Source organism: Colletotrichum paranaense, assembly GCF_030867605.1.
Source record: "Colletotrichum paranaense strain IMI 384185 chromosome Unknown Scaffold_6.1, whole genome shotgun sequence".
Classification (NCBI taxonomy): domain Eukaryota; kingdom Fungi; phylum Ascomycota; class Sordariomycetes; order Glomerellales; family Glomerellaceae; genus Colletotrichum; species Colletotrichum paranaense.
Window position 1 is genome coordinate 415374 of NW_026848964.1, and position 26207 is coordinate 441580.

Consider the following 26207-nt stretch of genomic DNA (forward strand, 5'->3'; position numbering starts at 1 on the left):
AAAAGGTGGTGTAAAAGAAATTGATTCAATCATACAAAGCTTTATCAAATGTTCTTTTCCGCGATTAATCCCGCCTGATTACGTATGTGGACCTTTGAGCCAATTAGACGACGGTCCCCGGTCTTGTTTGCGCCCTTTGACTTGTCGGTGCTAACCCTTAAGGGGCGGCGTCTCACTTGACTTATCAGCAAAAGAACTTCGGTAGCAGGCTCGCCAGGGCTCTTGACTCACTCGGCGTCTTTGAGACTTTGTACATGTACTTTGCTCTCATCCAAATTCCGTCGAGTCTGCTCAACTTTGGCTCGTTCACACAACTGAGGTGTTGTAGAGGTATTGAACTTTAAGTACCAATCAACATCGACCTCTACAGCAAACATGGCAACGCAAACCGCAACGGAGTTGCAGACATTCGAGCCTGCTCCGTCAACACCAGTCACCTTACTGCGAAAAAGCCATGACGCGCCACCAGACTTCCAACAAGCCCCCGGCGGGCTAATGACCACCGACTCAGAAGAGGAAGCAGCAACGAACGCCCCCTTCCTGCTCTCCAAAACCCGAGCCGGCATCGTCATCGCCCAAGTCTGCGGTCAGCTCTTCTTCAGCAGCTTCTGCAACGGCATCATCGTCGTCGCCCTACCCGCCATGCAGCACAACATAGGCCTGGACGAAGGTCTCCTCGTCTGGCCTAGCTCCAGTTACTTCCTCACGGCCGGATCGTGTCTCCTGCTCGCCGGCTCCGTCGCCGACGTCGTCGGGAACAAGCGGGTGAACCTGACGGGCTCGTTCTTCAGCGCCATATTCGCCATGGCGTGCGGTCTGGCGCAGACGGGTGGCCAGATCATTGCGTTTCGGGCTCTTCAGGGTGTGGCGTATGCTGTCATTACGCCTTCGTCCATCTCCATCATCTCGACCAACATGGAGGAGGGGCGGCCGCGCAATATGGGATTCGCATGCATGGGCTTTTCCCAGCCGCTGGGGTTCTTGTTTGGGCTGGTTCTGGGTGGTGTGTTTACTGATAATGTTGGATGGCGACCGGCTTTCTACCTGGCTGCGGCTGCAAGTGCGGCTTTGTTCTTGGTTGCCATCTGGGCATTGCCGCGCGACCTTCAGACAAGAAATGACCAATCTATCTGGAAGCGACTTGCCAAGGATATTGATACCGTGGGAGTAGTCCTGGTCAGTACCGGCCTAGCGACCTTGTCATATGTGTTGGCGTAAGTACCTGATCTATGCACAGCTCGGTGAACGAAATGGTTAACCTGGCACAGATCATTGTCAGCCGACATCAACAATATCCGCAAGCCATCTACCATTGCGCTTCTGGCAATAGCCGGCTGCTCTATTCCTTCATTTGTCGGGTGGATGCATCATCGGGTGAAGAACAATAAGACAGCTTTGATTCCCAACTCGCTTTGGGGCAGCTATGTGTTCACCAGTTGTTGCGTCATGGTACTTCTTACCAACGCTCTCACCAATTGTATGGAGCTTTACAGCAGTTTGTTGTAAGTCATAATGGCACTGTTTGGCGGACTTCTTGAGTAACGTAAACCAGCTTCCAGCAGGTCCAGGGCTTGTCAGCAACGGTGGCATCAGTCCAGGTCGTTCCATCTCTCGCCGCTGGTGCACTTACAAGCATCGCAACCGGTATCTTCGTCCACCGCATGCCCGTCTTATGGATGCTATTGATCTCATCGGCGATGAGCACAGTTGCGCCGCTTCTCATGGCCCTCATTCGCGCTAACCAACTGTATTGGGAGAACGCCTTCTTCGCACAGGTAAGCAAAGAGAACGCCCGTAACCTAGACTATTTTCAGGCAACACCCATAACCTACGACTTTCATCCGTTCAGTCTACTTTTCGGCAACTAAGATATCCCCATGTAGATCCTCACCCCCATCAGCTGCGACATTCTCTTCACAGTCGGCCTCCTCATTGTCTCCGACGTTTTCCCCAAACGCATGCAGGCCCTCAGCGGTGCCGTCTTCAACACGTGCGCTCAGCTCGGCACAGCCCTCGGACTCAGCGTGGCGCAGGTCATTGCCTCGTCTGCGACCAATGCCTCTTCGTACGCTGATAAGTCGTCACCTGATGCCCTCATGGTAGGTTACAGGGTTGCCTTCTGGGCCATGTTTGGCTGGATGATGTTTGTCTGTCTCGTTTGTGTGTTTGGAATGCGCCGGATAGGGGTAATTGGTGTGAAGCGGGATTAGACTCATCCAGTCTATCACAACCTGCACGGTTCAGCCACCTTAAGGGGCACATATAAGGAAGTTTCAAAGCATGGCTGGCGTCTTTAGACCTTGCGGACAAGACAAAAAAGTGTCTTGGAATCACGAAACGATAGGCAGATCAGATGCATGATACTGGAAATACAGATGACGCATGTAGAAGTAAGATTATTTCCAAGCAAAGCATGGAGCCCTTTGCGTTTCGACCTGAGTCGATTCCAAAAGTCCAAGCAATACTAGATAGTTGACTCGGTAGAAACATGTAAATCTTCTGACCTAACACTCTATCTGCAGGCATAACCCCTTCCAGAGTAACTCGAACATCTGTCGCCACACTGCAATTTCAGTTGAGGCCTTAGTAGTAACGACGACTGGCCTCACTATCCCGACTAGTCTCACTGCTCTGCTGACTTCCCCCGCCGCTCACATTGACAACAACAAGCGGTTGCGACCTTTGCCGCTCCTGCTCGCGTTCTCTTTCACGCTCGGCTTCGCGGCCAGCTTCTCGCTGTTCATGGTAGGCATCTTGGCTGCATCCATAGACGCAGTAGGTCTGAGAGTCCTTGATCTCGCGGTTGCAACCGGGGCAGCCTTTCGTCATGGTTGCGGTTTGGTGTTGCAGGCAGGATTGAAAGGTTGAATTCTGGATTTCAGTAAGGGAGTAAGCAAGACGTTTGGCAAGTTCAAGTCGAGCTCGTTGATCTGGGCTTGAAGATGGGAATTTGACTTTTTGAGGAGAGGAGGCAAGTTGAGTTTGACGACTTGGACGGGACTTGTCGTGGATTATATACCCTCAATTTCAAGCTGGATACGATTAATTACATTTTCTTCATCCACATGATATCTGGTATTTATGACATAGGAGCACAGAGACAAATGTACCAACCACCACCACACAGGTCCAGGTACAACCTCAAGTGCACACGCGGCCTCCCAGCCTGATCTTGCAATCAGGCTATGCGCTGTTCATTGATAGTCAGTCTGCTTCACCACTGACAAGATGGCGTGAGGCCAAGGAGGGATCGACGTTCATCTCTCGGGTATTACGTGCATCCGAACCTCTAGACTCATTCATGTCGGGCGCTGGAAAAAAAAGAGGTTCGGGTATGAATGATATATCCGATGCCCGGGATTTTCATGTTCTGACGGCTCTGAGCTCACATGGCAAGACAAGGCTAGACGATAGGGTAGGTGGGTGGGTGTTGCTGCTTACGGTAGGCTCTGGCAGTGCGATTGCCACAAAGTCACTAGAGAGGGGTAGTTAAGGTGGTGGAGGATCCGCAGAGGACTGGATGCGGTGTCCTTTTGTAATAAGCCTATGAGGCGTGGCATCGAGAAGGAGGTGTCGGGACTACGTTATAGAGTCTGCTTACTCTCGACACGTCACAAAATACGACAGGGTACTATTGAAGTAGAAAAAGGACCACGTGTGATTGAAGGCCTTGGCGAATTCTAACATTTTACATACGCTCTCTACATGTAAACACTTTGAGATTCAAACGATGCGAGTACGTATCTTAGACAGATAATGTTGCCGATTTGACACGAACATAAGGGCAAAGTTGGTTCAGCTTTCAAGACAATTAGATTACGTGTTTCTATCGATTTCCCTTTGAGCGAGCGCGAGGAAGATCAAATTGAGAATCTTTCAATCTCAACATGTCAAACGGCAGGTTCGTCTCGTTCTCGAACCAGGATCTCCACCATTGTGCGAAATTGACAATCAGATCCTAATAATAATGACGAGATCCATGATGTCCATGATGCCCATAACCATATCCGTGTCCCCGATTATACCCTCCTCCTCCTCCTCCTCCTCCTCCACTACCACCGCCGGAACCGAAGTAAACAAACACAGGCGGCACCCTACTCCGTTCCCTCTCCCGCATCCTTTCCATCTGGCGCTGGCGTTCGCGCTCCCGCCGACGTTTGTTCTCATAGTAGGCGACCTGGCTGCATCCGTAGACGCAATAGGTCTGGTAGTCTTTGATCTGGCGGTTGCATCCCGGGCATCCTTTCGTCATGTTGGCGAAGCGAGGGTATGTTGGTGTTTGAGATTTTGGAGTTGGATGTGTGTTTGGTTTGAGGGATTCTGGTGGTGAGATAGTTGGCTTGATATATAAGCTTTCACTCTGAGCGATATTGTTTTGAGCGTTATTGACTATTTGTGATTATTAGAAGAGTTTCGGGGGCATCGACCTTCGCATTTGGGCGGAAGTCCCCCGGTCTTTATGCCCCCAAGACCCGACCCTTCGACGCAAATGCCAACAGCATATCCCTCACGCAGGATCTTTAGACCCGACCATGTGCCATCGATCCGCATGTCAAGCCTGAAACGAAATTCGAAGCGTCCTGCCGTGAATACTTCCCTTCTTGTTCTGGCCAGGATGCGTACGTCACAAGCTGATACAGCAAGGACACATGCTGGGTACACTGCGGCTGATAGGAGCCGAACGTACGAGGAATCTATGCAAGCTGACCGTCTCAGACGCCCGCTCGTGTAACACCGCACGCAAAGACTCAAGATATTGGTAGGCATTTTGAGGTCGTAGTGGTGTCTCGGACGAGGCTGTAGGATTCACGGAGTGTTGAATAACCGCGCGGGCTCTTATGTGATTCTGACCAATGTGGCACGGTACAGCTAACTGCCAACGTGCGACGTTCTGTCAAGAAAATGGTGAACAGCAGCTGAATGATCACCCAAAGATGACGGATGTATGAACCTTACTAAATGGTAACGTTACCGTGAAGCAAGTGGCTTGACTCGATGGGTGAAGACTTGTCCAAGTACATCCACAGACGGATGTGATCACAGGAGAATATTGTTCGCAAGATATTTATTCTCTTGACAACACAGGGTCACCAAGCACTATTGTTACACCAACTTAAAACAAATGTAGATCAAGTATTAAAACTTCCATTAGGTGTAAACACCGGATAAAGACTAATGTACAAGCTTGTGCTGTAGGGTATTGTAGTTTCTTCAGCGAGGCCGTTAATCATAACTCTCAGACTCCAAGACTCCAGCTGAGCTTCTGCGGAGATGATAGTCTCCGATTCTGTATTTCATGGTGTCAAAACCATTTGCCATCTAGGCATGCATTACTCAAGATGGGATTAAACCATCGCATCGGGGTGGCGAGATCCAGAGCCGACGGGCTTGCGGGATCCAACGGGCTCGCCATAATCGTTCACACCGGCGCCAGTGGAAGCACTGTGGCCGTGACCGTGGTGCTTCTCGCGGTGCAGGATACCACCGCCGCCACGCTTGCCCCAGCCGGCCTTGCGAGTGAAGACAGCATCGTACAATTCAGCCTCGGCACCATAGTTGAGGGCCTGGCCGCGGTTCAGGGGGATGTGGTTGAATCGGAAGTCCCAAATGGCAGCGTAGGTCATGCGGTAGGAGGAGAAGGCGAAAGTGATACCGATGGCGGCACCGGCGAAGATGTCATACCAGTTGTGGAACTCGTCAATTGTGAGGGCGCCACCGATGAGGACGGCACCGAGGATGGGGATGTAGGTGATGATCAGCTTCCACATGGCAGGGTGGTAGTCGGAGAAGACCTTGAACTTGGCGTTAAGGTACAAGTAGAGGTATCCGAAGCCGGCGAAGGCAGCAGTGGTGTGTCCACTGGGGAAACTCTCAAGAGAATCGTTGATCTCCTTCATGTCGCCGGTGCAAACCTCCTTGGTGACGTACAAGCTCTGGAATCCAGCGGCGCTGTAGCCAGTACGGGCGATGCCACCCTGGCTGCTAGTGACACGGGACAGGTCGGGCTGGCAAGCCTCAAGGAAGTGAGGGCGCAGACCGCCGATCAGGAACTTGATGAAGACCTGGAAGACGGCGGCGCAGATGAGGGAGTAGAGGAGGCCGATGACGGCGTTGTTGACATCCCAGAAGGAGCGGATGCGGATTTGCATGAGAAGGATGATGCAGATGGGGATGACGGAGGCCAGGAAGGCAGCAAGCCAAATGGGGACGACTTCGTTGCGCATGGGGTAAGCGAACTGGGGGTAGACGACTTCACCATCGGCGAAGGTGACGGCGAAGGAACGGTTCGGGGCGGGAGGTGCCATGTAAATCTGAACATTGTTAGCGATGCTTGGAAAGGCGATGTTGAGACGTAATGTAACTTACTCCGAGACCGATGGCGCCCATGCAGATCATGGTGATGATGTCGATGAGGGTGCCCTTGAGCCATTGCCCGAAGCTGGGACGGGTAGACATGGAGTAAGGCTCAGCGCCACGACGCTTGCTAGAGACGCCGTTATGGTGACCGTTGGCATGGCCGGTAGCAGCAGCGCCTGCGGGTGCCGCCTCGCGACGTTTTCCAAAGATGCCCATGGTGATATTTTTTTTGATGATGTTGGTGTTGTTATTTTTGGGTGTTGTGCAGTGTCGTATTAGAGGTCTTGCCAAGCTTTGGTGAAGAAGATGCCAAGACGGGATGGCTGTGCTTGACTGCTTGTGCCTCGCCGGGAGCTGCAAGAAGTGTCTTGGCGAGCTGTGATGGATGGGAGAGGGTGGCTTGACTGTGAGGGATGAAGGGAGAAGAGAGGGCAGAGGAAGGGGAGGGAGGTCGACTTTAAGCTTAAGGGATAAGGTCCGGGGTCTACAGTCTGTGGCAGGCAAGAACGATGTTGAAGTGACTACCGCTGGTGTCTTCCTTCCTCTGAGTGTTCATGGTTAGTACCTTGGTACCTCGCGAGTTTGGCTTGACGTCATGTTTGTTTAATCCCAAAATGGGACGAAAAACTTGGGAAGGCGCACACTGTTGGGGGAGATGTGGGATGTGGGATCGAGGGCAAGCGCGACGCACGGCGCACGACGCACGACGGAGCCATACGCAGCCATATGTCATTCCAGCCGCGGCTTCATTTCAGGCTTTTGCTAGGGGCGTTTGTTACGGTACCTCACTTCTTGAACCACAGAACCAGTCGAGACCCCAAGACATGGGGTGTTCTCTGTGTGTACCTTTGGACTGTAGCACGACGGACATTGGTTCACTTTCAGCTTCGGGACCTTTTGGGAGGGGGGACATTTCAAGCCAGGGCCGTTCCTGTTACGCACTAAAACCCCGGATTGTGGCTAGTGACTAAACTGGCCCAAAAAAAGTGACTTGATTGTCTTAGACATTTTGGTCGCTGAATGTATGTATCCGTACCGTATCCATACGAAATGCTAGCAGAAATGATACGAAAAGAGAGAGCAAAAAAAAGTCAAGCCACGCGCCAGGTACTCAGCGAAAGTAACGTACTGCGTAAAAAAAAAATACCAACGACGTCATGCCGCCTCGGACGCGTGGGCGGTGGGCACATCTACACATCCTTGGCAACGACCGGGTCTGTTCCCGCACTCCACAGAGTGAGCGAGCTTCTCAATCCCTGTCAACCGGCACCTCAGATCCGACTTCTCCAATCAGAATCCCGGACGACATAAGATTGGAAAAGGTCTGGACTTCCATAGGACGGTGATGATGCGCTACTCTCTGCCAAAGGGCAAAGGCGTCAAGCCACGCCATACGAGATGAGGCGTAATAGTAGGTACTCCGTATCTGTTTTTCTTCCTCTCTTGCGTCTGGATCACAGTAGAGAGGAGAGCATAGCCATCAAGATGTACATGTACTCAGACAAAAGTCTACGAGTGGCATAGGGCAACCTATTTCCAAGGACGTCTGTCTGCACCTGAACTACGGCTGACTGCATTGGGCTTGACAGGGTAACGGGGCGCCAAACGTCCAGAGACATCTCCCGCAAAAGCGTCGCCGATCCCTTCAGCATGTCCTGCAACCTCCGTATCAGGCTTTACAGGCATCCTTTTGGTCTGTTGGCTCGGCGGGCCTATCAAGACATACATGTATCCACTGTCCAAAACAGACATGTCATCCTCGGCTCCGCTGTGACGATTCTCGTAGAGGCTTAATCGTTTGTCAGATGAAAACCTCAGAGCCAGGATCTCACGTACTCACGTAGGTACTCAAAATTTGGTTCTAATCCCTGGTGACCGGACTGGGGGAGGGTCGTCCGTAAGGCATCGTGGTACACGGGCATTCCAGGGGTCACTCTCGAGGGGGACCAAAAGGTCCGGGACGTTTGTATCGACGATGGCCTGTGTTGTTAGCGCCCTCGTGCCACCTAACTACCACTTTGATGTTGCACCACCGACAGGGGAACTTTGATGATCTGAACACATTCTTCTCCGAATGGACGCGGCAGAGATTCTTCTTACTGATTTCGCTTTTTCCCGCACTTTGCATTGGCAAATGTGAACCTTGAGGCTCACACTATTGGTTGCTGTTTCATCAATCTCGAAAGGGGTGAACCGGTCACAGTTTAGCTCCAGCTCCGGTAGCTTAAACCAGCTTCATGCATTCATGATTTTAGACATTTTCAGCATTGAAACCTGGGCAACTACACAAAAAAGCAATTCTCGATAGCACGTAACAAGTTACCTAAGCCATTGATTGTCCTTGCTTTCACTGAGATTGATCAATTTGGTCAATATCTGGAGAGATGCAATCGGACAACGTTCTAGACAACTATAGCGCTTTCGTTTAGACTTCGTTGCATTCTAATTTCCGAAAGATAATCATGGCTTGTCTCAGTTCGGCTGGGACTGATTTTTGCTGTAGGAGTAAATTTCCCTACCCATGGTTGATGGGCTCTACATTGTACATTGTACGATATTGAACTCAGAAAGTCATGTTCGCCAAATAGCAAAGAAGGTAATGAGCAAGCTCGGAAACGCACAATTGATACATGGACAGAAATTCCTCACGTCAAAAATCGTGACAGCGGAGCAAATCGACGTCATCCCGCCCCCAAATAAGGCACCCTCCTCCATGTCACGGCACACGAGATCCGACTTTGCCAATCACATCCTCCCTCATCATACCTTAATTGCTTGTCGTTTTCTCTGCCCATTATTCCCGTTTTGCTACTACTGCGTACACTACTTGCTACCGCACGCGCCACAAATCTCGATTGAAAAGCGAAAAGTCTTGCCATGGCTCGCCTGGCTAATGCGGCACCGCCACACCGCCACAAATTCAAACCCGGCCGGTTCACTGTGACGTTGGTACGCTATGCTGGCCGCGGGTGATGGACCCAAACGCACGTTGATCGATTGACAGAATCCACCGGTCTGAATTCTCCGTCACAGTAGTATCAGGGAGCGCATCGGTGATTGCTGGTGCGTTGGTGGTTGGTTGAGCCAAGTATCTCTCGAGACGCTTGCGGGCTCCACTGTGAAGCAATACATTGCGCGGCTTCGTGAGATCTTCACATCCTTTTTCCCAAAGGTGATTTTCGCTCGTCACCTGCTACTTGAGAGCAAGGCGGGCAGGCCTACCAGCCAGAGATGCAACCATCACGTCAATGAAGGGAAGCCGCTGAATTTCACTATGGCAGCAGGTTTGGATGAACATGGCAAAAGATTGGGAAGTCTTGTTGTATTTCCACCCTCTTCGTGCTTCTCCTCCCAAAACGCCAAGCCTATGAATAAGAGGGTTCCGAATGTGATCCCGCCCCAGGCGACTCCAATAAATCCATCATGCCTTCATCCATGCCTCCCCACTCGCAGTTGCTTGTCATCATTGACGAAGCATCTTTTTTGTACGGCTTACTCTTTTTTCTTTGGTTTAGACATTATCATCTCTCCTCTCCGCAAGATTACATCAACGACGTCCGCCGCGGCCCCGGCTGGCACCAGGCATTCCGCCGCCCATGCCCGGCATACCACCCATACCACCCATACCACCCATACCCATCTGCTGCATCATGGCCTGCATATCGGGCATGCCACCGCCGCCTCCGCCGCCGAGCATCTTCATGAGGCTGCCCATGTCCGGCATCCCGCCCCCGCCCATACCTCCGGCGCCGCCCATGCTCTGCAAGCGCTTCTGCATGGCCGCCATCTGCTGTGCCTTGTTGCCGCCGCCCATGGCCTGCTGCGCGCGCTGCATGTTCTTCATGTTGCCGCCCATCTTCTTGGCCATGCCCGCCATCATCCGCTGCTGCGTCAGCAGGTCCTCCACTTCGCGCACCGAGGTTCCCGACCCGTGAGCGATTCTCGTCATCCGCGTCGGTTGCTCGATGAACATCTTGCCATCCGAATCAAGCTCCTTCTCCGTCATCGAGTCGCAAATGTAGATCATGCGCTTCAGCTTGGCGCTGCCCTCCTCGTCGTCCATGCCCTGCATCATACCGCTCATGCCGGGAATCATGCCCGCCATCTTAGATAATGGTCCCATCTTCATAATATTGGATAGCTGGTCCCGCAGGTCGCGTACCGTAAATATACCTTCCGTGATGTGTTTTATCGTGTCCTTCTGGTCGAGCTTCAAACTTTGCACGTGCTCCACCAGTCCGGCCATGTCGCCCATGCCAAGCAGCTTCTGTACGAATTGTTGTGGTGCAAAACGCTCAAAGTCGAGCATGTGCTCACCCGTACCGATGAAGACGATAGGGGTATGTGTTGCTGCGACGGCGGAAATGGCACCGCCACCCGCTGCGTGACCGTCCGTCTTGGTGATGATGATGGCTCCAAAGTCTGCTGATTCCTTGAACGCCTTGGCCTGCGACTCGGCCTGCTGACCGATAGATGCGTCGAGCACCATGATCGTCTCGTCGGGTCGGATTGCCGTCTGGATGTCCACCATCTCCTGGAACAGAGCCTCCTCTTGCCTGTGACGACCTGATGTATCCACGATGATGATCTCGAACTTCTCCTTCTTGAACTTTTCGACACCGTCTCTTGCTACCACCGCCGGGTCCGTCTCTGTCAGGGAACCGTAGTATGGAATCTTCGCCTTGGTCGCGTTCTGCTTCAGCTGGTCAAAAGCACCAGCACGGAAGGTATCAGCGCACACCAGGCAGGCCTTGAAGCCTCTCGCCTGGTAGTGGCGTGCGAGCTTGGTACATGTTGTCGTTTTACCGGCACCCTGCAGACCGACAAACATGATGATGTTGGACTTGCCCTTCTTAGGCTTGAACGGTTCGGCATGGGGATCGACGAGCTTGACGAGCTCATCGAAAACGGACTTTTGAATGAGGCGCTTCTTGTTGACGGCGGGCGGGAGCTCCTTAAAGTTAACGGTACTCTTGATCGATTTTCGCAATTGGCCGACGAGGCGCACATTGACGTCGGCTTCGAGAAGGGCGGAGCAAATCTCCTTGAGCATGCCATCGAAAGCCTGCGACACGGATACAGATCTTGTTAGCAGCTGCTGTTGCATCTCACGGCGGCATCGTGTGGCGACGGCGACGGATGGTTCTGCGGGGTAGGAATGCGGCGCACCTTTTCGTCGAGGTTGGGCTCTCTGGTGAGATTTGTGACGGCCGTGTTGATGCGACGACCGAGATCTTGAAGAACCATGGTGGGCGGTTTGCGGCTACCGAGCCGACTTGGGGTATCTCGAAGGGGGTTCTTTTGGTGATGCTCTCGAGTAACGGGAGGACGACGTGTTGCAAATGGGAATTTGGCTTCAGGGTGGGATGTGGATTGCTGCGCTAGCGGTCCAGTGCCACCACGCCGGAATCCATGGATGTGACTGGTGAAGCGCCCAGTGTGGGGTTGGTGACCTCAACCGCGGGACATCGGATGCACCGTTTCTCCAGTCCCCAGGTATCGCCGTATACTGTGCCTAACTATCTGCACTGTAGCGCCTGATACTGTGAAGCTATTCCCAGATATCACAAACTTCGTCAACCTTTGGCCATTTATGACCCCTCTCATTGGAATCTAGGCCTAATATTTCTCAAATTCATTAACAAAGTCTCCTCGCAGAATAATGGTCGTCAAGGTATCGATGTCAGCCACCCCGTCTAGAGTCCTACAAATTCCATCGTCACAAACTCTCAATTAAAAGTTCAGCACCTCGACTACTAAGGGAAAGATTTGTCAATGTTCTGGCCTGAAGCCTTTTAGGTGGCGCTCAACTTTCGGTCGTTTTGCATACGCCTCCAAACCTCAACGGCCCAGGGTCTCTGCACATGTCTAAGGCTGCAAACTTACGCCCACATTTGCTGGTTTAACGCCCCCTTTCTCCCTCGACGGCGTCTGTAGGTATATTATCTCAAAGTATAAGTCAGCTCAAGTGATCTTACGATACTTTCTGTCAATCAGCTTGAGCGTGTTGGCTTCGAGTATCAACCACCGGGAATTGGAAACACATATTATTAACCTTTTGCCTTTATTGCAGAAAATCCTCGTCGACATGCAGCCACACGATTTAGAGCCAGAAATATTCACACACATAGCTTCATACTATCTCGGAAAGGTCCTGTGTGAGAATCGTGCAGACCAAGACAGAGTAGACTTCCGAGAACACTCGGCTCATATATAGGTCATCATGCTCTTTTCAAACAATACCTACACGATGAGAATTTTTGAACCAAGCTCTTCTCAATCGTAGAATCCGTACACGGAAAATTCAACAAGATGGGAATTTACAAGGGCCCGGTGACTTCTTTCAAGAAGATCACCAAGCTTATCGTTACGGCCCTTGTTTCTAATGGAAACACCATCCAAGACTATCGCCTCATGGATTCAGCAAAAGTCAATACCATTGACCGCTTCCATGATGGCGCTAGATTCCCTAGAGGCATCGGCACCAACCAGAGCAGCTCTCCTGATGACTACAGGACCGTCTTCAACGCCTGGGAGGTGAACAGCGCCATGAAGGGCCTCGAGAGGGAGTACGGCGTCCAGCTCACTCAAGCGCCCTTCGATACCTATTGGAAACAAAAGTCCACCGTCGCCTTCCTCCCCGTCCCCGACGGTGTCAGCCGCGTGGAGCGCAAAAATTACCGCGTTTACCTCACCGCCGGCGTCCAGGCCCGCGAGCGCGGCGGCCCAGACAGTCTTCTTTACTTCATCTCTGACCTCCTTTGGGCCGACAAGCACAAGGCCATGCTCGTCTACAACACAACCACCGTCTTTACACTCGCGCAAGTCCGACAAGTACTGTCCCTCGGCATCGTCATCTTCCCCCTGGTCAACCCAGACGGCAAACTATGGGACGAGCGCTGGAATAACTGTTGGGGCAACAACATCAACCCTACTTCCCGCCCCTCTGAGAATGGCATCAACGGTATCGGCGTCAACATTGATCGCAATTTCAACTTCACTTGGGACTACCGCAAGATCTACAACCAGCAGGCTCTCGACGTCGCCTCCGACAAGCCCGAGCATGAGCTCTTTCACGGCCCCGCACCCTTCTCCGAAGCCGAGTCGCGGAACATGGCGTGGGTCATCGACCAGTATCCATCCATCAAATGGTATCTCGACGTCCACACGAAGAACCGCATCGTGAGCCACGCGTGGTCGGACACTCCAATCCAGACCACCAACCCCGAGATGAACTTCCGCAATCAGAGCTACGATGGCAAGCGCGGTGATGTGAACACACAGTATGGCGAGTACATGACCCCTAAAGACCACGACATCTACAAGGATATCTCGAACAACATGGCCGAGCAAATGGAGAAGGTCTCTGGCGAGCCTTTTTACAGCATCGACAAGCTCCGCAAGAAAGGACGGGTCTTCCAAGGCTGTTCTGGGACTGCCATCGACTGGGCGTACAGCAGACATGTCGTGAACGAGGCAGCTACCAAGATTATGAGCTTCAAGCTCAAGTTTGGCATTTCGGAGGAGGAGGCGGCGGAAACTGGGCAGAAGGGCGGGTGCCAGTACTACCCGTCGCGCAAGATATACAAAAGGGGTATCTCGGAGAGTGCTGTGGGATACATGACCTTCCTTCTCAATGTCGCCAAGTATGAGAACATGAAGGGTCCTTGGCCTTGAACTGAAAATCGTGAACCAAACAATACAGCTCGGGCCACATATAGAGCAGGAATTAACTACTCATCCCCTCCACTTCATTTTATGGCTCTGGTTGATTATTTTGTCTATCCTGGTACCTCTATGTAGTGTCTCATGTCATTCGTGTCATCTCTCATGTCTCAGCCATTCCAACATAAGCCGTATCGATGGTTGACTCATGACACTGTTCATACATTTCATGAGGTCGCCTGTCCAAAGTCTAGCTGCTGTAACGGTCCGTCATGAATTTCCTGCTTTCTTGGGCAAAAACCGGGCTTTCACCCCAGTGAGCATCGCCATGAAGTAGTACTGTATCTCTGCTTCAGGCGGTATCTCAACCTCCAAATCAAAGTGCTCCAGGAGCGCCGGTATCGTCTTGTAAACGATGAGCTCCGCGAGGTGTCGTCCGGGACACATCCTTCCGCCCCCGCCCCAAGTAAGATTAAACCGTTCCATACCCTTGAGGTCCCTTTCCGTATCCAGCCAGCGGTCCGGATGATATTCTTCCGCTTCTGGGCCGAATATTAAAGGGTTCCTGTGTAGTGAGACAGGGTTGCAGCCGACGGTAGTCCCGGATGGAAAGGTCTTTCCATGGACTGTAAGTCCTTCAGGGGGCACCGTGCGGGGCAGAGCCATCCCGAGGACAGGATATAACCGTTGCGCTTCTTTAATGGCTGCTTGCGTATAGTCTAAGCGGATGGCGTTATCATACACCTTTGGGTCTTCGGCCGCGGAGCAAACTTCCTCGGAAATCCGTTTCTGCGCCTCGGGGTGTGATCCGATCATGGACATGATGGACGTCAACGCGGAACACATGGTCTCATGTCCGGCCCCGAAATTAGTGATGGCCATCCGACGGAGATACTGCTCCGTGAATTCGGGCTTGTCCTTGTGTAGCTGGATCAGATCCACGAGGAAGTCTTCTTTGCGATCATTCTTCGAGACCGGCTTGTTCGCCAGGGACGAGGTGACCCTCCGCGAGACCTGCCGGTAGACGCCGGTGAAGAATGGCTTAAAGTTCTTTGGCGTCTTGTACGTCACGCGCCAGAGGTTAGCAAACGTTCTCCCGCATGCTTTGGAGAACAGCTCCGCCTTCACAGCAAGAGGGAAGAGCCCAAAGACGGATTTGCGTCGCCAGCCGAGGTAGCCGTGGGTGCTGGAAGAGTGGTCTGTGTGGTCGCGGAGGTAGTTTGGTGACCAGGTTAGGACGACAGCTGAGAGGGACTCGACGGCTATGATGTGCATCCATTCCTTGAGGTCTACCTCGGCGCCATTAAGAGAACGGAGCGTGGCTATCACTCGAGCTAGGACTGCGTCGAGAGCAGGTTCGTGCCGTTTGAGGTATGCTGTCTGGTAGAGCGGTCCGATGAGACGCCGTTGTAAGCGGTATCGTTGCGTGTTACGTTCGGATAGTAAGTCTAGTGTATCTGGGGACGAAAAGTTCGGAAAGGGTGTAAAGGTGATGTCTGGTCTTTGGAGGGCAGTTGACACTGTAGACTTTGTGTAAGCTGGGAGTGAAGTGAAATGAGGATCGTCATAACGTACAATAGAAATCGGACTTTTCATAACCAGTACCGGCTCCTGTAAGCGAGTAAGCATGAGATGAGACCTTCTTCACAAGATACAGTCAACATACGATAAATGTGCTTGAATGCATCTACAGAATCGAACCAAACCTCATTCGGCCCAACTCTCACGACCGGCCCGTACCGCTTATGAAGCGTCTTTCCCAGCGTGAGCATACGCCCGTTGCGAACATGGTAAGCATACCACACATTCGAAATGGCAGCGAGTCTGGGCCCAGGTACGCGAGCCAAAGGGTGGAGACACAGACGGTACCCAACGACAATGAAAGCGACGAGAATGAGTGAGGATGACGTGAGTAGCACTACGTCACGGAGAAACGATACTACGCCGTAGACGCCGAGCAGCGGGCTGTATCCTCCGAGCGCCGGAGAAGGCATCGCAAACCCGGCGCTTCGGACGGGAGCGCGCGATAAGGGGTTGGACGGTGGCGAGATGTAAGGTAAGGTAGGATGAGTGAGGTAATACGGATAATGTGGGTGAATATGTGAGGGAGGCAGGGTGCGCGTGATGCGGCGGTTGTGGCTTTGCAGCAAGCGGCGCACCGCAAAGCAGAGAAAAATTTCGCGGGGGGCGCTGGTGGGAGAGCTGCGGCGCGCACACGCCATTCGGACCGGCCCCACTATCCGGAACGGGGAATCGAATAGGGGGCTGAGCCAATTGGCTTTCGGGCGTCGCCGCTGGGTTTCCCTTGCATTCTTTACAGATACACTCATGCCTACTACCTTAGTCTCGACTGTGTATCCGTAGGTAGTGCTACGGTGTATTGCATCTTTACCTCAGCTACGACTTGAATGGCAAGGCAAGGCGGGAGAAGGGCTTCGCTCCGGGCTAGATTTCTTGGTCTGCTTTAGAAGGGACCTGGGAAGCTTACGCCTGTGCGGCTGGGATCACATAGGGCTCTTATGCGCCGTCTCAGGGGTGGGCCCTGCCGTTTCGCTGCTGGGGAAGCTCCCATGGGCCATAGCTCGCTCGATGGACCGTCTGTGGGTTGCCTCCGGCTTTGGATGCCGAACTTTCACGCTACGCAGGCCATGATGAATTAACAGTACTCATTGTGATGCAATTCCTATGAGAACTATAGTCGGTCTCTAGTGTTGCTATTCCCGTCGCTGGTTTTGTCGGTTTATGAAGTCCAAGTAAGCACTGCCCTTCTGCAGTCGTCGTATGTCCGGGGAGATAGGGGATCCAACAGACCATGAACAATCAAGTTACTGACTTACTCGAGCTGGCGGCTACAAGGCAAGTGACACTTCCAAGTTCCGATGACAGCTCCGTTCCCGGTTCATCCTGGATCGACCAAGAAAGATTACCGTTGCAGTGAGATTCGCTCTCAGACCTCGTTCGTCCGTCTGGAATTGATCATCGATCTGGTGTGCCACGTCAACTCGCCTCCAATACCCAAGCACTCCCAGGACCCTGGAAAGTTCAAAATAGCTTTATCTTTAGAATCCCGTCATCCTATATTGTTTCAAAGCTCTAGCCGAATTATAAGACGGATCATATTATCTCTCATCACGCCTTTGATACTGGCTTGAAAGATTGGTGGAAGAACATCTTTGATCTCTCATGTATCATCGTGGCCAAGTTGTTTTTTGTCGAAGATGAAAGGAAATTGCTAGACGGAAGCCAACTTCCGTAAAATGGCACTTTGTTGGCAATGAAGAAGAAATTCGATGAAACCTTCTGAAGATCATTGGAATCACATGTACTCGTAGCCTCCGTCGAACATTACCTTTGGCACGCAGAGTCTAGGTTGAAACGGCAAATCCCGCTACGGGGAGACAAGAAGCTGAAAATCATCATCTAAAGAAAACCCGCAAACGGGGCAACTATTGGATGGAGAAACTTTAGTTGTCGATCTGAACATGGCTTCATATTCTCCGTAATGGTGTGATGCTCCAGAGACTGCCGTCAATTATGCTTCAACTGCACGAGGCTAAAGCTCTACACAGATAATACCACGGTACAAACACCAATGATTGGCGTGAAAGGCGGACACTTGCAAACAGCTCCGACCCATGTCTCGTCAATTTGATCCCACATCTCGGTTGATCGACGCTTCTTGGTGAACTTGAATCAAATTGATTGTGGTGTACGTCGCCCTGTTGGAGTAAATCGAGCTAACGGTTTCATCGACTCTGCAACTCCACTGAAGCATCTTACTACAACTGGATACAATGATTGGAGCACGTCAATCCCAATCGGGATGAGCCTTTCGAAAACCAGCTCAACTTTGTGACGAACATGTTCCCTTCCAAGAATAGATGCACGCAACATACGTACGGCAGGCTGAGAACATCAGGCTCAGAGGTGCGTACGCAAACCTAAAGCTGGACAACTGGCTGGTAGGGAGCTGAGAGTCCACGTCATCGAGGCAAGCTCCATTGTAAGGGAGCATAGGGGGGCGATGGCATCTTCCGTAGTTTCTAGCGCTTCTTTTCCCAGCCTGTCTCACTCCCTTTGATCTCGCTTTGAGTCGCAAACACGCAAATGCTAGTTCTTCTTTTTCCCGGCCTCAAGGGTCTGGTGCATGACAACTCCGAAAACTCCCTTTTGGGAAACTTCGGCCATCATCGTCCGATGTTTGTACAATATGCAAGCAATTTGGAGGATAAAGTCGCCAAAAAAGTGACAACTGGTGTCAACGCAAGCAATTCCGTCGCCACATTCCTCAAAGCGGTCGACTAACCCGCCCCTGGCCCCGGGCCACCGGCGCAGCCCTTCGGGGCGCTACCCGGGATCCTAATTCGGGAAGTGGGCGGGCTTGCGTGTCCCAGCCCCAAGGGCTGTCTCGGGAGAGCTTTTTTGGCCTGTTTGTCCCTGCATAGGATTAGGGGGCCAGAACAACTTGTCAGTGACAGGCGTTAACAGCGTCGAAACCAGACGTTTCGAAACAAACGGTCTCTCAAGGCCAATCGTTACCAAACTTTCAGACGCACTAGACCCGACGAACACCTCCTGTAGTCCCCCGTTGCTGGATACTACCAGGCCCCAAAGTGGCTTACTGTGCTGTGTAAACCCTGGTGTCCCTTGTCGGGGCTTCATGGAGCCATCTCACTCAACTTGACACCGCCCTATCGCGGCTGGGCCAACGATGAACGAAGACGGAAAGCCGCGCAAGCAGACATGCCACAGCATACTATGTTCAGTCAAGCATTGGAACAGCTCCCCACAGTGACAATGGGGCTTTTCTCCGTGCTTTCTCGAGAGTCGATCATAGCGTCACGGAATATTCCCTGATGGGCCCAGCCCGCGATGGAGCCACTGGGACATCGAATTGCGGAGCTGAGCCGCGTTGTCGTCAACTCCTCGACTCGAAGACGTGCTGAGCATGTCACTTGGGTGTAAGTCGAGAAACTCGAGCTAAACCATCCCGTCATCGGTGTCAGTATAGTACCTGTCGAAAGAAGATATAAACGCATCGGATATCCAACTAATCCAGACTCTTCTTTTCCTTCTCATCACCACACTCATCTCATCTTATCTCTTCTGCATCTTCTTTCTTTTCCTCAACAACCTCACTTGTTCTATCGCAACCCCCCTTCTTTCTTTTTTTACCTCGACCTCACCCTTTTTTTCAACAACTTCACTTCAATCATTCGCCAGGATGCGTTCCAACCTCATTTTCGCCCTTGTTACCGCCATCGCGGCCATCAGCTCAGCGGCGCCGGCGCCCCAGGCTTCTGGTGCGCCCCCGTCCGGCACTGGGTTGGCCCCCCCGCCCCACGGCAGTGGAGCTCCCCCGAGCGGCACTCCTCCCCCGCGCCCTTCCGGCACCGGCCTGCCTCCCAGCGGTGCCCCACCTTCCGGCACACCCCCGGCTCAGCAGCAGCGCCGCTTCCGTGGCATGATGAACCGTCGCCAGAACTCTGCCCTGCCCTCTGGGCCCCCGCCCTCCGGCGCACCTTCCGGTGCTCCCCCGAGCGGCACTCCCCCTCCTCGCCCCAGCGGCGTCGCTCAGCCCAGTGGTGGCGGCCACGGCGGCTTCGGTGCTCAAGAGGCCGGTGCTAAGCCCACTGGTGCTCCCCCGTCCGGTGCACCTCCCTCCGGCGTCCGCCCGAGCGGTCCTCCTCCCTCTGGAGCTCCTCCCTCTGGTGCTCCCCCCAGCGATGCACCCGCCCCTACTGGCAACGCCAAGCGTGCTGAGCCCTCCGGTGCTAAGCCGTCTGGACCTCCTCCTTCCGGCGTTCGCCCCAGCGGTCCTCCTCCGAGCGGCGCACCCCCCTCCGGCCTTCCTCCTTCGGGCCCTCCTCCCAGCGGTGCCCCTGCTCCTACCGGCAATGCCCGCCGCGCCGAGTCTGCTCCCGCAGGCCCCAAGCCTACCGGCCCTCCCCCGTCCGGAGTGAAGCCTTCCGGTCCTCCTCCTTCTGGCGCTCCTCCTTCAGGTGCCCCGCCTTCTGGAGCTCCCCCCTCTGATGCTCCCGCTCCTACTGGCAATGCTCGCCGTGCTGAGTCTGCTCCCCCGGCCAAGCCCTCTGGCGAGTCTGGACCTCCCCCTTCAGGAGTTCGCCCTAGTGGCCCTCCTCCCTCTGGTGCTCCTCCTTCTGGTGCTCCTCCCAGCGGCGCTCCTAAGCCCACCAACGCCAAGCGCGCTGACGAGTCTGCCCCCGCCGGTCCTAAGCCTACCGGTCCCCCGCCTTCTGGAGTGAAGCCTTCCGGCCCCCCTCCTTCCGGCGCTCCTTCCGGTGCTCCTCCCTCTGGTGCCCCTCCCTCCGGTGCTCCCGCTCCTACCGGCAAGGCTCGCCGCGCCGAGGACGCCGCTCCTACCGGTACCAAGCCCACTGGCGCTCCTCCTTCCGGTGCTCCCCCCTCCGGCGCTCCTTCTGGAACTCCTCCCCCTAGACCTTCCGGCGCTCAGGCCGAGGGTGCTGCTCCCTCCGGTACCCCTCCCCCTAAGCCCACTGGCACCCCCACCGGCCCTCCTCCTTCCGGCGCACCCTCCGCTCCTGCCCAGAAGCGCGCCGAGTCCGCCCCTCCCTCCAAGCCTTCCGGCACTCCTCCCTCCGGCGCTCCTCCCTCTGGCACCCCTCCTCCTCGTCCCAGCGGTGCTCAAGCTGAGGGTGCTGCTCCTAGCGGAACCCCCCCTCCCAAGCCTACCGGCACTCCCACCGGCCCTCCTCCTTCCGGAGCTCCTCCCGCTCCTACCCAGAGCGCCTAAATAGTTCTCTCGCTAGAGAGTCACGAAGACGATCATCAACGATAGACTTGAAGTCATCGGTTCAGCCCGCACAGCAGCAGCGAATTTGATACCATCTTGAGTCTGGGTTTGTCTTACCAGGAGACATTGGGCCATGGCTGTCAAGCATTGAGAGCAGAGAAAGAAAGAAAAGGTGGATGTTGACACGAGACATGGGACAGTTGACGACGATGGCGGTGATCACTTGGCTAGTCATTTTTGCTTTGTAGATATTGGTTGAGATTTTTGTGGGCATTGTATCATAGCATTTCTTTGAGAAAATCTGAGAATAACAGCGCTGTTACTCGAAATCGCTTCTTCCCTTTTTGGCTACTTTACTATGCAATGATGACCCAATTGATGTTGAGCTGCACTGAACTTGTGGATACATCCTTAAACTGTTGCCTGAAGGTTCCCGGTTTTGTCCTACGCGTGGCTAGCAAAATTGGGTTACGACGAAAAGATAAAGTCTCAGCTCTATCCGTACTGCATTGTGGAATAAGAGGAAAAGGTAGGAGGGTCGTATTGCCAGCCGTTGTACTAATGCATGCAGTCATCAAGGGGCCCCGGAATATCAAACTCTTCTCGTCTTGCATGATTGGTAGAAAGGTACGAATTCCTGATTTACAGGGGACCTGGTTGTCAGCTTGTATGCATGCGCCAGGGGTAACAACCCATATCACATGGCATCATTAGATCCTTCGATTCCTCCAGTGCGATAGCTGGCGGCTGTCGCAGTTCAGCTCGGAATCTGGCTAGGGTTTTCAGAGACACAATGACAAGCCCATCAGGCCATGTCCCAGGCAGCAGGCTTAGCCCAAACTCAAAAACTTTAAGATAGACACTATCCTCGCAAAATACGCTAGGGAAGAGGTTCCTTCGCGTTGTGGGCTTGACATCTTAATGATCCCTTCATGAATAACCTTCCACGACCCTAGGTTCTAGCCCCCGCAAACGAGCAGCCCTGACTCGGACGATCGCGCAGTTCAATAATATCGACAATGATTTCTCAAGCTCATCGGTCGACGAACGGCCCGCAGAAGGATGAGCTGATCCATCAAGATGAGGCAGGGCATCGAACTTCTCACAAAACCGTGCCCAAAGTCGTGGAATCTCATCTGGGTGATTATGACATTTTACCAGCCAGAGAGAACACCCTTGACAGCGTGGGGGAGCCTCACACATACTCGACTTTGAGATGGTGGTACATGGAAATAGGATGTTGTTTTCTCGCCGTTGCAAGTCTCGTCGCTCAGGCAATCGTCCTGTGGCAGTACGATGGCAAGCCGCAAGATGCATGGCCAAGCACGATCCTGACCCTCAACGGTCTGATCGCGATTCTGTCTACCGTCTGCCGCGCGACCTTCATGATTGCTGTGGGTGCCATTCTCAGCCAGGCGAAATGGAATCATTTCTCTGGAAAGAAGGGTGGATACCATAGACTGGATGACTTTACGTTGATCGACGACGCCTCGAGAGGTTCATGGGGTAGCTTGCAGTTGATGTGGAGGTTCAAGGGAGCGTAGGTCTTGAATCGTATGAATTACACCAGAAATCTACCAATGCTGACAAGGATCTTAGGCACATTGCTTGCGTTGGAGCTGTGTTGACCATGTTGTCCCTTGCTTTGGGCTTCTTCTCCCAGCAACTGATCACTTTGAGGATAGACCAGGTTATGAGCAACACGCAAGGCCAAGCAGGTACCGTTGCCAGAAGTCAATGGGCAAGCACGGTGTCGGGATACTCAAACTCTTGTAAGTCGCTCTCTTCTGGAGTTGGAGACGCAACTCTTCTGTTCGTCGCATGATCATAACACTTTATTTTTTTCCCAGGGGACCCCCTATCACCCACGAAACTTGCCATGTACACCGGATTCATGTCTACGGAAGTCAACTTGCCGCAAGTGACCTGCCCCACTGGTAACTGCACTTGGCCCATCGTTCCGACCGTCGGTGTCTGCGGCTCCTGTGTCGACCTAACATCGGAGATCAAAATGAACCGAAGCTCTTCTGCGAGTTGCGTTGTGACTGCGCCTGACGGTGCGCGTCTTAGTGGTTACTGCGGCACAGGATCCGACTGGATGCCCGTGTTCAACATCAGCACTGGCTCGAACCGCACCTTCGAATCCACAGATCCTCGAATGATCAAGGCGGACGCGCCCAATCTGATTGCGCAGTTCAGCGGTCTCGGTATTCCTGGCGGGATGCCGGCGACGACCCCACTTGATGACTCCCGCGCGGCTGAGTGTGCTCTATGGTATTGCCTCCAGGCGAGGAATATCAGCGTAGGATCCGGACAGCTGAAGGACGAGATTGTCGATACCTGGAGTGAGGTGGATGAAGGCTCGACTTCCACCGGGAGAAATGTCACATTCGTGAACATCCCGGCCAACTTCAATACCGAGGCAGGCAAGAGCTACGGAATGGGTCCATTTCAGATGTACGCCATGAAAGCATACGCAAAGACAAACATTATAGGAAACGTCAGCGCCGATGGGACTTTGGGGATTGTCTTCACCTCGGCGTCTCCCTTTGCGGACGGAATGCACGCCAGTTTCGGGGACGTCGGCAGCTGGATGGAGAGACTTACAAGAAGCTTGACCAACGACGTACGCCTGAACAGTAACGACACTACAGGCAACGACGCTTTCAGAGGTACCGTGATGGCTACCCAGGTTGTCATTGTAGTGCGCTGGGCTTGGATCGTATACTCTGTCGCCCTGGTCGCTGTGTCGGTGATTTATCTCGTAGTTGAGGTTCTGCGAACGAAAAGGAAAGGGCTGCTGCCATGGAAGTCCGACGTACTTTTGCCAGTATGCATGAACATGGACGATGAAATCAGAGAGAAAGCTGCTGGCGGCATAGTTGAGCCTGGCGGCCTCAAGAGACTGGTCGGAGATGTTCCGGTTCAGCTCAAGGCTGACAGGACAGGCGTCATCCGGTTCGCGCAAGAGGTCAAGACCGATGGAACCCATTCGCCCTGAGGAAGTGCGAATGAGTGATTTGTTAGGTATACCTGACCCTGTTCTAGGGCTCGGTTTGAGGACACGATGCAGGCATGTCAAGTAATTGAGGTATGGAGTGCAATGATATCAAGAATTCATGATGGAGATATGGCATGGAAGCTCCTACCAAGAGATGACTCTACAACGATCTAGCTAGCCGTACAGAAACCTCATCATGTCTTAGCATCTAGGACGTGCGATTCGTTCGCACTGACCTTGCTATGCATGAGCATCACTGAATCCTTGTCGCAGAACTCGATAACCTTCGTGACCTTGGAACCGTCCTCGTTGAAGTCAAAGAACCAACTGAATTCCAATTGAAGATTCTCTGAGCCGTCTTTGAACTTAATATTCGAAGAGGACGTAAGTGCGGCCTTTCGAGCTTCGGAGTCGACGACGAGGTTTGAAGTAGTAGTGGCCCCGACTATGAAGACGGCGATGTCCTTGGCGAACTGTGTTTGGTAGGCCGCGTTGTCAAGGATGAAATCGCCCGGTATGCCAAATGCTTTGGTCATGGAACGGGGGAGCAGTTGGCGGGTGCAGTCTGTGCTGACCTCGCGGTTGATGATTGAGGCGTCATTATGCTTTTCGCCGTCTGTGTATGCCTCGAAGAAGGACTTGATGGTCGCTTCGACTTTTTGTCGGAATGCCATATTTGAGGACTCGGTACAGCGATTTGCGTTGAACTGAGAGTGGAAAAGTGAAGGAGAATCACCTGCGAGTGCCTTCGAATATCACTGATGTGTTGGCATCTTCTTATAATTATGCATTCCTGGCAGGTGTCTCAATGATCTCACAGGATTCAGACTCCTTTCATCTCACGTCAGCCTATTATTAGCTCCAGAACCATTGGCAGTCCACACACCCCGCGAAGTGGTGATTAGCGTACTAATTACGCCTTCTTCTGCATTAGGCATGAGACACTCGGCATTTCATTCGAGGGCTGCATACGATGTTCCTTTGAGAACTTTTGTCAACCAAAGGCCATACGGCATACCCGGTGGGGATTTTGATCACTTGATATCAAGCCGCCTGCAATCACTATTCAAGGAGAGTTAATAGCATGTTTTTCAGTTGGCGTATTGTTCGACACTCGCATAACAGGAAATCCGTCAGGATTGCTTACTTCCTCCCTGAAGCCGTCTAATCACGGGCCAGTAAGACCTAGATGCATCACGTAAAGGCATGATGAATGGCCATATTCAACAGATATGTGTCAAGTGTCAAGTCAAATGACACAGTGACGTTGTGTAGCTGACCAGATTTACTTTCATACCAATAGGCTGATTTCAGCGTCATCTTACTCCATTGGCAGATGATCCGATGCCGAGAGTCAACTTCGATGAGCTGTTCATAATAAGACAGTCCAGCGAGCATGTCCCCTTATAGTTATTACCTTAGTCTCAGTGAGATATAATGGCTAGGGTGACGTACAGTACGAAAGCGCTGTTGGATCTCTGCCAAACCTCGGGGTAAGAGATTGCGGCCAGTAGCATTCAATGATACAACAATGGCTTTGATGCGGGCCTGAAGAAAATGCCGAACTTCACTCAGAATATCAGTGCAGTGTTTGCCGGCCTCAATGGCTTTTGGGATCAGCCCGGACTGGATACAGATTGATGAGTACGTAAGTTCGGTGCCCATGAGTCGTCTTGTTGCTTAATAACAGTGTAGCTTAAGGCTATGCCGAGTTCATCCTCGTTATTGGACCTGAGACTTTGCATAAGCGACTCAGTGAAATTGAATGCGGCAGACAAAGTCACTACTGGGCTCGTCTTCCCAACTCAAGTTCATATTGTGAACTTGGGAGTTACGTCATGTAGCTCTGTGATTTACGTGCGTATGGCTCCGACTACAAAACGCCGACGAAAAGTTCAAGCTGTATCATCGTGGCCTGCAAGTGATATAGATGTGATTGACTTGGGATTGCAATCCTCCATGCTTGCAGTGAGGTTTGCGACACCTACCTCTACGTTAGTGATCGACACGTGGAGTGCAGGATACCTCTCGAATCTGCAAAGATAAGACTAGATATTCTACTTGCGTTACTCACGGTTGGTTTCCACTTAGACCGGTAGGTGCGCTATGATAAGCGAACATGAAGACTAGAGAGACCTATGCCCTGGCCAAATGTCTCGAATAGGCCAAGCATAGTAGAGTGAGCAAAATGTGTGCTCAGCAGTTGCTTGCCATTGAGACCACATAGAGCAACGACAGTCGGGAATATGAACCATACGAGGGAGAACGTTGTGTTTTATTTGCGATTTGGTAGATTGATCACTACCATGACAACTTTGGTAAAGGAGATCTCCGGCTATCCCCACAAGACAGTGTCGGACATCGGCCAAGACCGGCAGTCTGTCTCTCGGAAGGGAACCGACGTTCAAT

The 26207-nt window shown here is 52.7% G+C and overlaps 11 protein-coding genes across 11 annotated transcripts; 4 read left to right on the plus strand and 7 right to left on the minus strand.

Moving 5' to 3' along the window:
* Nucleotides 1-375: 375 nt before the first annotated feature.
* CPAR01_07752 (uncharacterized protein) lies at nt 376-2210 on the plus strand (the record flags this gene model as incomplete). The annotated part of the gene is made up of 4 exons (XM_060492021.1): nt 376-1214; nt 1269-1502; nt 1553-1775; nt 1884-2210. 4 exons carry the CDS (start codon nt 376-378, stop codon nt 2208-2210), a joined length of 1623 nt encoding a protein of 540 aa, XP_060348391.1.
* A 373-nt stretch (nt 2211-2583) lies between these two features.
* CPAR01_07753 (uncharacterized protein) lies at nt 2584-2829 on the minus strand (the record flags this gene model as incomplete). Its single annotated transcript, XM_060492022.1, has 1 exon — nt 2584-2829. One exon carries the CDS (start codon nt 2827-2829, stop codon nt 2584-2586), a length of 246 nt encoding a protein of 81 aa, XP_060348392.1.
* Nucleotides 2830-3958: 1129 nt separating this feature from the next.
* On the minus strand, nt 3959-4252 carry CPAR01_07754 (uncharacterized protein; the record flags this gene model as incomplete). Its single annotated transcript, XM_060492023.1, has 1 exon — nt 3959-4252. The coding sequence occupies one exon, from the start codon at nt 4250-4252 to the stop codon at nt 3959-3961; it is 294 nt and encodes a 97-aa protein (XP_060348393.1).
* A 1093-nt stretch (nt 4253-5345) lies between these two features.
* Nucleotides 5346-6954, minus strand: CPAR01_07755 (PAP2 superfamily protein; the record flags this gene model as incomplete). Its single annotated transcript, XM_060492024.1, has 3 exons — nt 5346-6311; nt 6367-6841; nt 6923-6954. The coding sequence occupies 3 exons, from the start codon at nt 6952-6954 to the stop codon at nt 5346-5348; spliced, it is 1473 nt and encodes a 490-aa protein (XP_060348394.1).
* Nucleotides 6955-9904: 2950 nt separating this feature from the next.
* On the minus strand, nt 9905-11604 carry CPAR01_07756 (signal recognition particle protein SRP54; the record flags this gene model as incomplete). The annotated part of the gene is made up of 2 exons (XM_060492025.1): nt 9905-11422; nt 11470-11604. 2 exons carry the CDS (start codon nt 11602-11604, stop codon nt 9905-9907), a joined length of 1653 nt encoding a protein of 550 aa, XP_060348395.1.
* A 1065-nt stretch (nt 11605-12669) lies between these two features.
* CPAR01_07757 (carboxypeptidase A) lies at nt 12670-14034 on the plus strand (the record flags this gene model as incomplete). The annotated part of the gene is made up of 1 exon (XM_060492026.1): nt 12670-14034. One exon carries the CDS (start codon nt 12670-12672, stop codon nt 14032-14034), a length of 1365 nt encoding a protein of 454 aa, XP_060348396.1.
* Nucleotides 14035-14292: 258 nt separating this feature from the next.
* CPAR01_07758 (cytochrome P450) lies at nt 14293-16016 on the minus strand (the record flags this gene model as incomplete). The annotated part of the gene is made up of 3 exons (XM_060492027.1): nt 14293-15542; nt 15598-15633; nt 15689-16016. The coding sequence occupies 3 exons, from the start codon at nt 16014-16016 to the stop codon at nt 14293-14295; spliced, it is 1614 nt and encodes a 537-aa protein (XP_060348397.1).
* Nucleotides 16017-19246: 3230 nt separating this feature from the next.
* On the plus strand, nt 19247-20797 carry CPAR01_07759 (chitinase-1; the record flags this gene model as incomplete). The annotated part of the gene is made up of 1 exon (XM_060492028.1): nt 19247-20797. The coding sequence occupies one exon, from the start codon at nt 19247-19249 to the stop codon at nt 20795-20797; it is 1551 nt and encodes a 516-aa protein (XP_060348398.1).
* Nucleotides 20798-21816: 1019 nt separating this feature from the next.
* On the plus strand, nt 21817-23798 carry CPAR01_07760 (uncharacterized protein; the record flags this gene model as incomplete). Its single annotated transcript, XM_060492029.1, has 3 exons — nt 21817-22337; nt 22397-22569; nt 22648-23798. 3 exons carry the CDS (start codon nt 21817-21819, stop codon nt 23796-23798), a joined length of 1845 nt encoding a protein of 614 aa, XP_060348399.1.
* A 194-nt stretch (nt 23799-23992) lies between these two features.
* Nucleotides 23993-24472, minus strand: CPAR01_07761 (uncharacterized protein; the record flags this gene model as incomplete). Its single annotated transcript, XM_060492030.1, has 1 exon — nt 23993-24472. One exon carries the CDS (start codon nt 24470-24472, stop codon nt 23993-23995), a length of 480 nt encoding a protein of 159 aa, XP_060348400.1.
* A 739-nt stretch (nt 24473-25211) lies between these two features.
* CPAR01_07762 (uncharacterized protein) lies at nt 25212-25919 on the minus strand (the record flags this gene model as incomplete). The annotated part of the gene is made up of 3 exons (XM_060492031.1): nt 25212-25470; nt 25740-25832; nt 25873-25919. The coding sequence occupies 3 exons, from the start codon at nt 25917-25919 to the stop codon at nt 25212-25214; spliced, it is 399 nt and encodes a 132-aa protein (XP_060348401.1).
* Between the last annotated feature and the right edge of the window lie 288 nt (nt 25920-26207).